Source organism: Pleurodeles waltl, chromosome 10, assembly GCF_031143425.1.
Source record: "Pleurodeles waltl isolate 20211129_DDA chromosome 10, aPleWal1.hap1.20221129, whole genome shotgun sequence".
Taxonomy (NCBI): Eukaryota; Metazoa; Chordata; class Amphibia; order Caudata; family Salamandridae; genus Pleurodeles; species Pleurodeles waltl.
In genome coordinates, this window is record NC_090449.1 from 1,021,569,408 (window position 1) to 1,021,582,539 (window position 13,132).

At 48.3% G+C, this 13,132-nt stretch overlaps 1 protein-coding gene across 1 annotated transcript in view; it reads left to right on the top strand.

The window, feature by feature from the left end:
- ZNRF2 (zinc and ring finger 2) overlaps window positions 1-13,132 on the top strand; it is a 152,502-nt gene that overhangs the window by 81,734 nt on the left and 57,636 nt on the right. The window contains exon 2 of the mRNA XM_069211942.1: window positions 10,551-10,646. Coding sequence (XP_069068043.1) covers window positions 10,551-10,646 — 96 coding nt within the window. The remainder of the gene's footprint in view (window positions 1-10,550; window positions 10,647-13,132) is intronic.

Sequence of the window (13,132 nt, forward strand, 5' to 3'; positions counted from 1 at the left end):
GTTCACACTTACGCTTGAATAGGCTGTTTCCTGCCCTCACTCAAAGGGCTTGTTTACCCCCTACTGATGTCTAGAGCCAGATTAGGCGAGAAAGGGCATTGCTGTAACTGGCCAAATCTGGCTGGAACCTTCTCCCACCTTCTAGAAGCTGGGCACCTGGAGTATAAATCAGTACAGGGGCTATTGCCCCATGATTTTTAGAGCACTTTTGAAACCGGGACTGAACCTCTGCTAGAAGGACTGCTGAACTGCAATAAGGACTCATCTGGACTACTATGCTGTGGTTGCCTTGCTACCTGCTGCTGCTGGGTGACATAAAGTACCCCCCGAATTGCTTTTCTGATTGTTGCCCTGCTGCCAGCCTGCTTCTTGACTGTGGGTCACCAGAACCAGTGGGACTGCCAGAAGGAACCACCATTGTTACCCATATGTGCTGGCCTGCCTGCTTTGCCCCTAACTGCAGGTGTTCTGAAGGGAGCGCTGCTTTACACTCCTATCCTGAGCCTTTTGTCTGCCTTGTCAATAACCGTGCATGGGGAGTGCTCACCTTTCGCCTTCTCCTTCCTGTAAGTGACACATGAGGAGTGCTGTCATAGTTAGTGCTGGGGTGCAGGGTGAGCACTTTTGGATCACCACCTCATTGTGGGGAGGAACGTGTGTTGCTCGTCTTGCTTGAGGAGAACCAGCACCTTCCTTAAAACTCGTCCACCAGCGCATCGAGCTTCTCCCCACCGGCGCCGGCCCCAACATTAACTTCGGCATCGGGAAACTTTGCTCCCCACCTTCCCCCGCCCCCAGAGACCGGCGCTGTACCAAGCTGTAAGGGTGGGCCCTCCGTGATTTCTTCGGAGCGGCAGGGGCTGGATCTACCTAGACTTCACCCCTTATCCCCCGGCGAGGGGGCCACAACGTATACAGGAGTGACGAGCATTGTCCTGCCGCATCGCCTCCCTACCTGGAGCAACAATGTTGTCTGAGGAGGATCCCCCTAGTAGGGCCCTGCTTCTCCTGCACGGATAAGGAAACCAGTATTGCCTTGAGTTTCCCTGCGCTGAGGGAATGAGCGCAGCATGCCTGACTGCTTCCTTGGCTGCCCTGAGTCTGCGGCGCAGGCCCTGCGGCTTTCTGAAAAGCTGCTGTTGTCTCCCTGAGGCCTGGAGTGAAGCCCGCCCGCCAACCGAGAACCACCCGCGTGGTCCCAGCTGGACTGCAGGTATGGTGGACAGCCCGTGGGATTGGGGCTGCTGGTGTGTATTTGGCCAGTTGTGCACTTGGGGGAGGGGCTCCCTGCTACCGCCATCCTTGTGTTGAGGTGATTCAGGAATTGCCGTATCTTTGGGGCAGTAGTTCCTTGGTGCAGGCAAAGCACGGCATGTACCTGCACAATTTTAAATACCCCTAAAACCTGCAAAGTATTGAGAGCATATCGTCTTTGCCTTAATCTCCCCTCCGTCTGCAGATTACCCTGATTTGCAGGTGTTGTACTGTAATCAGTGTAGTAAGTGTGCAGGTGTTCCTGTAACCCACGTTTGGCGGTAGATGACCGTGATTGACGTATCTTGTGATGATGCAGGCACTTGATTTCTACTACCTGATATAATCCATGACCAGGGTGGTTACTGATCTGGTGTGGTTACTGATCTGGTTTGCCTTACATCTCCCAAGGTACTGAATCACATTGCAATAAGGACAATCTATGTGCAACATTTATGACTTATGATGCTGTTGGTCTAAGATATAGATATAGATAGATATATATATATTTTTTTTTTTCTTCACAATATAGATACATCATTTTTTATATAATCCTACATGCAGTCTCTTTTGTGGTGTATTTATTGTGTTCCTGGTGTGAGTGTGTTGCGCAAACGCTTTACACATGACCTCTGGGGATAAGCCTGACTGCTCCTTGCCAAGCCATGGGGGGTAAGCAGAGGTTATCTTTGGTGTATAACTGATTCGCCCTGACTAGAGAGGTGGATTCTGCCTGGCTGAGATGCCTACCCATACCAACCAGAAACTCTATTCCTAACAGCCATGGTAAAATAAAGATAAACTAACGCAATTTATAAGTAAACAGGGCTCTGATAGATTTGGCTTTTGACACATGAGGGGGGTGTAAAGACTGTCATTCTGCAAAGACTGTGAAGATTGAACACTTATTTTTGGCAACAATGCTTTTCTGTTTGTAGATGGCACATCATCTAAAGTTACTCCCAGGTTTTATACCTGAGAGCTGATAAAGTCCCTGTCCAGTGCTCCTTTGTGTATCCGTATATAGCATGCCCTCTAGAGTTACTCTACGGTTTTGCACCTTGGAACTGGTTGAAAGGTCCTATATCTGTATATAGCATGTCCTGTAGAGTTACTCAGGTTTTACACCTGGGAGCTGATGGAAAGACCCTGCCCAGTGCTCCTCTTTGCATCCATTTATAGCATGTCATCTGGAGTTACTCTCAGGTTTTACACTCTTGATCTGACTGAAAGGTCCTGTCCAGTGCTCCTCTGTGCATCCTTATATAGCATGTCATCTAGAGTTGCTCTCAGGTTTTACTCCTTGGAACTGACTGAAATGTCCTATATCTGTATATAGCATGCCCTCTAGCGTTACCCTCGGGTTTTTCTCCCTTAAACTGGTTGATGGGTCCTGTCCAAGGAGTGATAAACCTTTAGAAGTGGTAATTCCCTCAGCAATCCCAAGAAAATGATTTCTGGCATCTCTGGTGATTTTGGAGCCAGCTCTGCCGCAGCATAACTTAGATTGGCTGCTTAGGGAGTCAGAAAGGGGTTGTAAATGTTTTAATTAAAATGATTAAAGCTTGCAACCATCTCTTTGATTTAGAGGTCAGTGAATGAAAACATTTACAAGGCCCACGTGTTCAGAGTAGGAACAGGAAGGGGACGACTGTGGTAAGGCAGCACACGGCCTTGGCAACTGGTGACAAACACAGTGATTAAATGTGAAGCAAATGATTGATTGGTTCTGTTTATAATACAACGATTGTTTATGGTACGAAGGAATGTTTTAGATTGATCTAGAAACTTGTTTACACAGTGTATGGGGCGTGACCGAGGACTATGCTTGTTTACACATTTGTGCATTTGATTGAGGTTTTAGGACCGGGCACTTTGAATGTGTAGCAAAAAACAGGTCATTTTCTTCACACTTTGTTGGTGAGCTGTGAAGCCTGCTTGAGGACACGGGGTGGAGGGGCTTCATGACTGGTTAATTCATTTTGCACAAAGGGTTTGTTCTTTACAATCAGGTCATCGGAACTTTACTACTCCTTTATTACAGTGGACCACTAACAGTATAGGTGGTGGTTTTCTGTATGTTTTGTGTTCAGATGCTCCTTAATGTAAACAGATGTGCGTGGGCAAAATTCTAGGGTTCTTCGCCAGTTGCCTCTGTCCTTCTAAAGCAGCTGCCCTTAGGTGTACAGCGCCATAGTCATGTTGTGTGCAGCTTCAGGGGTACCTTTAACACTGTGTTGACACTGCCTCTCTTTGTGTCTCACAGAGGCACGAGGTCAGCTCCCACTCAGCTATTGGTTGTTTTAAGTGACATTTTCATATTGATCAACCCACTTTTTTTGCTGTTGATTATTGTAATTGTCAACTGGTTATTGCACAACGTGCAGCGTTACAAAAGCACGCGCCTGCATTGCAGGAAAATAGAGTAGTGATTCTTGCAAGGTCTCCTGCAGCAGTCTGGAATAAAACGAATCCCTGACGACGTGATTAAATGATTAGTTTAAAGAACATCTGCGCTTTCTTAGAAAACGTCCTAATAGTCTTTATATTCCACTGGGATACAATATTGAACTGAATGCCACAAACAAACCTATGGTAGACACACTATACAGCTAGGCAACGAGCAAGGCGGGCTGTCAGGGGCGTAGGAGACACTAAATTTCTGGGGGGGACAGGGACAATCTTGAGGTGGGCCCCCTGCACAAAGTTTGCACCCAGAAGGGTTGCCGTGGTGGGGGGAGATGGGGAAGACGGTCGCTTCCAGTCGAGTCCTGTGTGGCCTGCAATTCCCTGTCTTCTGGGCCCTTTGCTGCCTGTTAGGCAGCGACAGGCTCTGTGATGCTGTTCGCCTGTGTGAAGTCCTAAGAGGCCTGTACTGCCTGCTGGGCGCAGTGCTTCCTGTCGATTCCTGTGCTGCCTGCTAGGCACTGTGCTGCCTGTTGGGAGCTTTCTTATTAGTCAGGCTGTATAAGTCTCTGGGTCTCCGCCTGCCTATGAAGGCCAGTAAGGCCTATGATTGCTGCTAGGTCCTTGCCTGACTGTCAAGTGGCAGTCTCTGTGCTGCCGCGTTCCTGTGAACTGCTGTGCTGTCTGATAGGGCCGTCCTTAGTGCTGGTGGCGCCCTGTGCGACATTGTTTGTTGGTGCCCCCCAGTGACCACCTCTGCCACGGATTCCCTCACTACTATCCATCACCACTCTCTCTCAGATGCATTTCATTCGTTTTATAGCACCACTCATACCGGGAAATATCCCTTACAACGCAATCAATGCAATGCAATGCATTGACCATGCTGCCATTACCACAAATATGGGTCTAGCACACATGCCTTTACCACACATATGCGTGGTTACAGCATAGATAGCGGTCTAGCTGTCCGGGTGGAACAGGAAGAAGCAGAGGAGAGAGAGGTAAGTAGGGCTGTGGCCGGGTTTAGAGTGGGAGGTTGGGGTAATTTTTAGGTCAGGGTAGGGTCGGGTAGGTTTTAGGGGTCAGGAGGAGTGCATGGAGTTCAAGTAGTTTTAGGACAGTGTGGGGTAGGTTTTAGGGTACAGGGTGGGGGTCATGTAGTATTTAGGACAGAGCGGGGTAGGTTTTAGGGTTCAGGGTGGGGGCAGGGGCATCAAGGTAGTTTTTAGAGCAGTTCAGGGTGGGTTTTAGGGTTCAGAGTGGGGGTCGGGGTAGTTTTTAGGACAGGGCAGGGTTACTTTTAGGGCTCAGGGCAGGGGGGTTTAGGGCTCAGGGCAGGGGCAGTTTTAAGTGCTTGGATGGGTGGAGTATGGTATCAGGTGTAAGGGGGCAGGGTAGGGAGAATTTACCACGCATGTTCCTTTACCAAACATGCTTTTACAATGAAATTCGTTGTAAAGGCATGCGTAGTAGAGACACGGTCATTGTTGAGACCGCGATGTTAAGGCATGCACGATATACGCATGTGTTTTTCTATCATTCATCCCTCATACCAGTCTAGGGTGTCAAAGCACTTTACATCACACAGACATTACGCAGAGACAATCATCGTATATGTGTAAATCAGTGTATATGAAATGTTACATAAGACAGAGGACTACAAGGTGTAGGTGTCACAGGTCATCCATACTGGTAGCAGGTATAGTTTCAGAGTGCTTTATCTGGAGAAGCGCAAACTCAGAATTTAAAACATAACACCATGGTTGGGGGCTCTCTTTAATAAGAACTGCACTCAAATCAACTTGTTTTGCAACATTAAGTTAATCAAAAAGTGGGGGGGAATCATGACGCTCTAATCTATACCTTGATGTTTGCATGCAGCTCTTTGAGTTCATTGCTCACTGTTCTATATTCAGTTTTCATTTATAAATTGCAGGGGACAAAAAAGGAGCTCTCTGATGTAGGAAGCTGGCCTTGTGTGTGGTGAGTACCTATGGTATTATCACCTTATACCAGGTCCAGGTATCACCTTATTAGTGAAGTATAGGCAGTGTCTAGAAGCCAGGCTCTCTAGAGTTAGCTGTGGATGAGCAGCCAAGACTTATCTAGGACACATGCAAAGATCATGCAATACCACTGTAGTCACACAGCACTTACACACATGAAAGAAACACGTGTTACGAAAATAAAGGTTCCTTATTACAGTAACACAAACACTAAAACACTAGATAGGCAATACTCCAATAGGATGTAAGTAACACACTATTATATGTACAGCAGCAATCACAAATTGGCATAAAAAGCAATAGAAAACAGTGAAAAACAATAGGCAATACTGAAGGCCTAGAGGGGACCAGACCATATACTAAGAAAGTGAAATGCGAAAGCCGGGTCCCCACCCAAGGAAGTGGAATTGGTAGAGGGGAGCTGGAGGAACTAGGAAACCCCAAAGGTAAGTACCAGAGTGCCCCCGAGCGACCAGGAGAAAAGAGGTAAGTTACAGTTTTTTCCCTGACCCACCAAAAGGACTTCAGAGAAGGATATTGCAAAACGCAGACAAGACTGCAAGAAACAAGAGGTGGATCCTGGAAGAGTAAGACCTGGAAAAGAAGGGCACCAAGTCCAGTTTACGTAGGATGGTCCGGTCGTGGCAGGAGCCACAACCCACCCATCTGTGGATGCAGGAGTTGGTCGACGGGGAGACAAAGATGGTCAGCAATGCAGCACTGGAGCAGATGAAGAGTTCCTAGGTGATGCAGTCGACGTCCCACGCCAGATGAAGAATTGCAGTCAGTCTGTGGTGTGGAAAACCCACCAACAAGCCTTGGCAAAAGCAAATGTCGCAGTAGGAGAAAAGTGGAGCTACCGGGGACCAGCAAGGTCCAGGGGGACTCAACCCATGGAGGGGAGTCTCAGGTGACCATCAGCAAGGCAGAGAGTCTGGAGGAGGAGAGGCAGCCCCCACAGAAGACCTACAGGCAAGGAGCCCAGGAGCTGTAGAGAGGCCCACAGCACACCTGAAGAGAGATTCCACTTCACAGGCGAAGCACATTGAGGGCTGTGCTTCACGGAGAAGAGTGCCGGGGGTAGCTGCAAGAGATGCAGTGCATGGGGGTACTGTCCTGCATGGGAAGGCAAGGACCTACCTACTCCAAAGTTGGGAAGCTGGTAGAGAGGACCAAGGAGACCACTCCAGACTACCACCCCTGATGCAGGATCCACGCAGCTCAGGAGGAGAGGAGAGGAGATCCACGCAGCCGGTTGTTGTTGCAGTTGGTGCCTGCGGATGCAGATAAGTGACTCCTTCACTTCAAGGAATTTTCCTTCTTTCTTCTCATGCAGACTGAAGACTTGCTGCCCTCAGAGGAAGCACAGCTGGGCAAATGTTGCAGTTGCTGGAAGGAGTCGGAGAAACAATGTTGCGTGGCAAAGTCGTCGCTGGAGCTGCAGATTGTAGGTTCCTGTGAAGTCCAGTTGCGGTTCCAGTGGCCAGAAGTCAAAGTAAACGTTGCAGAGGAGTCCTGCTGGAATCTTGCACGTCATATCTGAGGACCCACCCAAGAGGGAAACCCAAAATAGCCCAGAAAGGGGGATTGGTCACCTAGCCGGGTGACCACCTATGAGGGGGCTGTGATGTCGCCTCCCTGACCTGGCCACTCAGATTCTCACAGAGGCCTCTGCCAACCTTAGATTCAAGATGGAAGAATCAAGTGGCCACCTGGAGGAGCTCTGGGCACCACCCCTGGGGTGGTGATGGACAGGGGAGTGGTTACGCCATTTCCATTGTCCAGTTTCACGCCAGAGTAGGGGCTGAGGTCCCTGAACTGGTACAGACTGGTTTATGCAAGGAGGGCACCAGATGTGCCCTTCAGAGCATACTAGTAGCTTGGCGAGGCTACCCCTCCCAAGCCTTGTAATGGAGAGGGTGTTGCCTCTCTCTTCCAAAGGAAATCCTTTGTTCTGCCTTCCTGGGCATGAGCTGCTCAAGCAGCAGAAGGAGGGCAGAAATCTGTCTGAGGGGTGGCAGCAGCGTGAGCTGTTCGAAAGACCCCATAAAGCTGGTAGGAGCAATGCTGGGGATCCTCTAAGGAGCCCCCAAAGTGCATGGAATCATACAATCAATACTGACAATAGTATTGGGGTATGATTCTGACATGTTTGTTACCAAACATGCCCAGGTTCGGAGTTACCATTATGTAGCTGGACATAGGTAGTGACCTATGTCCAGTACAAGCGTAAAATGGCGTCCCCGCACTCACGAGGTCCAGGAAAATGGAGCTGCAGTTCGTGGGGGCACCTCTGCTCCTGCAGAGGTGCCCTCACACACAGGTACTTGCACCCTACCCTCTGGGCTAGGAGGGCCTACCATAGGAGTGACTTACAGTGACCTGGTGCAGTGGCCTGAAGTGAAAGGGTGCAAGCACCTTTTCACGCAGGCTGCAATGGCAGGCCTGCAGACACAGTTTACATGGGCTCCTATGGGTGGCATAATACATAATAAATGCTGCAGCCCATGGGAACCCCTGATCCCCCAATGCCCTGGGTACCATATACTAGGGACTTATAAGGGGCACCAGTATGCCAAGTGGGGTGTGTGTGTGGTCCAAGCAACCAAATTTAATGGGAGAGAGCACTGGGGTCCTGCTTAGCAGGATCCCAGTGAACACAGTCAAAACATACTGACAACAGGCAAAAAGTGGGGTAACCATGCCAAAAAGAGGGTACTTTTCTGCATCTGACAAAAGCAGAAACCCACTGACCTATTCACATTATATACACTTTGTGATCTGCATGTAGACGGCCTTTGTAGCAGGCATAGTAACCCTGTACGTTATGATGAGTCAAAACTTCCACTAGACAAAACTTCAGTCTCTCTCCAGAATGACCATTAGTCACCGGAATTATCTTAAGATTTTTATTGTTGCCTGAAAACTGTTGGTGGCAAGGAACATCCAGCAGGTGCTTTTAAAGTCGCAATATACTTGCAAACATAGCACCCCCATCCTAAGTCAGCACCCAGTGCGGCAGCACCGGTTGCATCGCCCTAGCTGCCTTACCTAGCCCTGTCCATCTCTTAGGCCATCTGGTTCTTCCTGGGACCCATGCTGTGTGCTGTTCTCTCCGCTGTCTATCCAGCAGTGTCAGGCTCTGTTCCACCATAGCCTGTGAAGTCCTTTAAAGCCTGTGAGCTGCCACAGTGCTGGCTTCCATCCACATGCCATTGGCAGGAAATGAGATTTACAGACAGCCCTTGCCCTTCAGAGCGGGCTTTCACAAATACCAGGAAGGCTGAGGGAGAGACAGGGGACAGAAATGTTGGGGGGGGCAGGATGTCAACTTAGGGGACAATAATTAGCACTGGGGCAGGCAAGCTGGAGACAGAGAAGAGAGTGAGAGAGAGGCGATAGAAAGGGGGTCCCTAACAAACACTAGCGCACAGGGTGCCACTAGCGCACTAAAGCCTGCCCTGCTCATATCTCACAGTAACTCAACAATACTGTTTTTAGAAAGGGAGATACTCTGCAACACAGCACTGTATTTAAAAAGAAAGGGAGTTACTTAGCAATAGTTTATTTAATTACCCAAACCTCCTTACCTTCTCAAATCTTGCTGCTGTCTTCAGGGATCGATCTTCAAGGGATAGGAAGGGTCGGGCTCAGGAGGGACTGGATGCACACAGCAATCAACAAAGGGCCTCTCCTCTCCCTTTGTTCTCAGAAGTGCAGACTGCAGGCAGCTGTGGCGGCAAGGTGAGAAAGAATCCCTTGTGTGCTGCAGCACAACAAAAGGGCAGAGGGCGAGTGTCCTGGAGCCAGGTCACAGGTCAAGTGCAGGGCCATATAGGTAGCGCTTTCATGCGCTAATGGCCCTGCGAATTACAGGAGAAAGGAAAATTCTTCTGTCCCCTCGTCCCCCCCACCCTTGTCCCCCGTGTCCCCCCCACTCCAAAATCTGGGGGGGACATGTCCCCCACACTTCCTACGCCCATGCGGGCTGTTTATCAGGTCTTCATGGCACGTAGTGCAGATCTCCATCTTTTGAAGCATTTGTGGTCGAACCTATGTAAGGTATCGGTTAAGAAGTACATGCATATTAGCATCCATCTATCTTTCTTGGTATTCATTCATCCATCCACTCATTCATCCACTCATTTACGTAATCATTTTTCCACACCCCTTCTCTTCTACCCATAACCCCATCCATGCACCCACTGATCCATTCTTCACGCACGGACTCATACACGCTCTGACTCATCCTTGTGCTGACTCACCCATACTTCCATGCACTGACTCATCCATTCTTCCCGGCACTGACTCATCCATTCTTCCTGGCACTGATTCAACCATACTTCTACACACTGACTAATCCATGCAGTGACTCATCCATACTTCCATGCACTGACTCATCTACTCGCTCTCAGCCACTCTTTCATGCATTGACTCATCCATGCACTAACTCATCCATTCTTTCATGTACTGACTCATCCATTCTTCCACGCCCTGACTCATCCTTGTGCTGACTCATCTATACTTCCATGCACTGACTCATCCACTCACTGATCTATCCACTTACTGACTCATCCATTTTTCCAAGCTCTTACATTCAGCTCCCCATTAACTCCTAGCTTCACCAAGCTCTCACGATCTGCTCCCCATTAACTTATAGTCTCACCCATCCATAAGCACATGCCCTTCAATCAAAGAAGCAACATTGTTACTTATTTAAAAAAAAAAAAAAAAAGCCGATTGCCTTTGTCAGTGCTTGTTGTATCATACTAACTCATACACGCTGGAATTATGTGGCAAATATCCTATGAAATAACAGTGTTAAAACAATGCAAATAAACTGATCCTTTAACAAGGTTTCTCGCTAATTTGTTTTTGAAGGTTTCAAGTGCCCTGTCTGCTCAAAGTTTGTATCGACAGATGAAATGGATCTCCATCTTGTGATGTGCTTGACGAAGCCCCGGATAACGTATAATGGTAAGGCAACTATAGTAAAATTATGTTACAAAAAATAACACACTCATTAAGCACTACTTGGTTTAATGGAAACTGTTTGCAGCATTTTAATTTTATTGTCAAAGTTTGCCAAATTGAGCAGTGCAACTCATGCAAGCAGCTAGACAAATGTATTTTATATCTCCTGTTCTGAATCTATCTATCCGAACAACTTAGACATGAAAGCAGAGAGGACCCGTTGCCTTAAACCTCTATTCCTCCGTCGTCAACTGGGAGGCTGCAGGCACCAAGGTAAGGCCTCTGGTGTCCGCTACTACTGGTGCATCCTTCTGCCCACCCGCCTCACATAGAAAGAACTCTTGGAATACGACACACAACAGCTCTCAGGCACTAAACACCACAGATTGCGTCGCTTTATTAAGAATCAAGAACACCACATAGTTTAGTATGCTGGCATGAAGACCATAACTATGGAGAAACCTATAATGGGTTAGGGTTTTCTGGATTGAAAATGATCACCATGGCCCTGGATCCCAGATACTAGTTGATTTGGACATGTAGGATGCTTTTTTTTCAACATTCCAGGCCTACAGGCCCACAGATAATAGCTGCAGTTCAAAATGAGCCACAAGCAGTTCCAGTTTGCCATGGTCCATTTTGGGCTCACCACTGTCCCTTACGTAGTCACAAAGGTGGTGGCAGTCATCGCTGCCCATCTTCATGGGGTGGGAGGGGGGTCCACACTTCCGCTTGACGACTGTTTGTTGCAAGCATGTTTGCCATGATTAGTTGCTGATAACCTACAGATGAAGGCAGATCTCTTGACACCATTGAGGTTCTCAATCAACCTCCTAAAGTCACACCTAACTTCTTTGCAGAATCTTCTCTTCATCAGAGCCATCCTGGATACATTGCACTTTTACACCTTTCCTCCATACCTACGAGTTCAGGACTTGTGGGCTACAATGCTGATGTTTCACCCTCTGTCTTGGATCTAAGTGAGGATGGGTGTGAGGCTCCTTGGCCTACTAGCCTTCTTGCAGACCATTCCAGATGATACATGCAGGCTTTGCAAGGGGACCCGAAATCACAGTGTGCCGAGCACCAAGGGACATTTCTAGATTCCATCCTGGTGTTGGATGAGACTGCAAAAGACCTGTAGTGGTGGCTGCTTGACCGCAGGTGGAGCAGCAGCAGAACCCTTTCCCTCCCCAACTCAGCTGTGATGGTAGTAACTGATGCGTGTCTAGTCATTTAGGGAGATTAACTTCGAGACCCCGTTTACATCAATTTGCTGGTTTTGGCATTCCTACCATCCATTAAGGAATGACTGGTGCACCGTCATGTGGGTGAATATTAAGGGGATTTCCCTGGTGATGCACCTTCTGGAAGGATCTTGAAAGGCAGGGCGGAATAACTCAGCCAGCTGTGTGTAGCACACTCACAAATGGCAGTAACATCCACAGGTGGCACAGGGTATCTTCTGACAATGGAAAGAAGCTTAGCCTGATTTTGCCACTGCCAAGAACGTGCCAAGAGTGCACTAGCATTCTCAAGAAGGCCACCTGAGACTCATTCCTTCTATAGTGGAGCATGGGACTCCTGAATGCCTGCCCACTCCTGATTTTCTTGCTAAGAGTTCTGAGCAAGATCAGGATTAACCATGCCCAAGTCATTCTAATGGCTTTGGATTGGACCATGAGAGTGTGGTACCCGGAACCTCTGGGCTTGACCTCCTGTCCTTGTCGCCGCAGCAGGGCAGGGTCTTGCATGAGCCTGGACCACCGTCACCGCCATGTGTGGAGATTGAGTGGCGACAGCTGATACCCTTCCAACTCACTTTCCAAATCATTGATGTCCTTTAGACGGCCTTCAATTAAGTCTGTGTATTGTGGGGAAAGTTTGTGGCTTGGTGCAATGCCAACTTTTGGATTGGTTGTTTTGCTTTGTTTTGGCCCAACAAGGTTTTGCTCATTTTCCGGACCAGTTGGTATTAACTACTCAAGCTGCATTCCTGCCAATGTTGGTCTGATGCCTTTCATGTTAAATAAGCCATGTTCCTTCAAAAGAGAAAGAGAGACTCCATACATTAGAACCCAAAGTGACTGTTGATCGATTGCACCAAAAAACATCAGGTGAATCTGTTCTTTGTAGGGTTCTCTGGAGCAATGAATGAAAAGGCAGTGCAGAAATTTACTACCTCTCATTGAGATCTGCTATACTAAGAAGTAGCCTTTAGAAGACCTATAGGCCTACTCCACCAGGGCCAAGCCTGTTACCACTGCTGTGGCGTGCAAAGTGCCTGTCTTGAATATTTGTTGGGCAGCTACGTGGGCATCAGAGCACACGTTCACGAAGCCCTATTGGCTCGACGGTCTGGTCTGTTGAGATAGACATTTTGCCCAATTGGTCCTGCAGAACATTTTAGTCTGAGCCATTCCACGGACCCACCACCTTGGGAGGTTCTACTTTATCTATTCACAAGGTGAGGAATCTGATGATTCTGA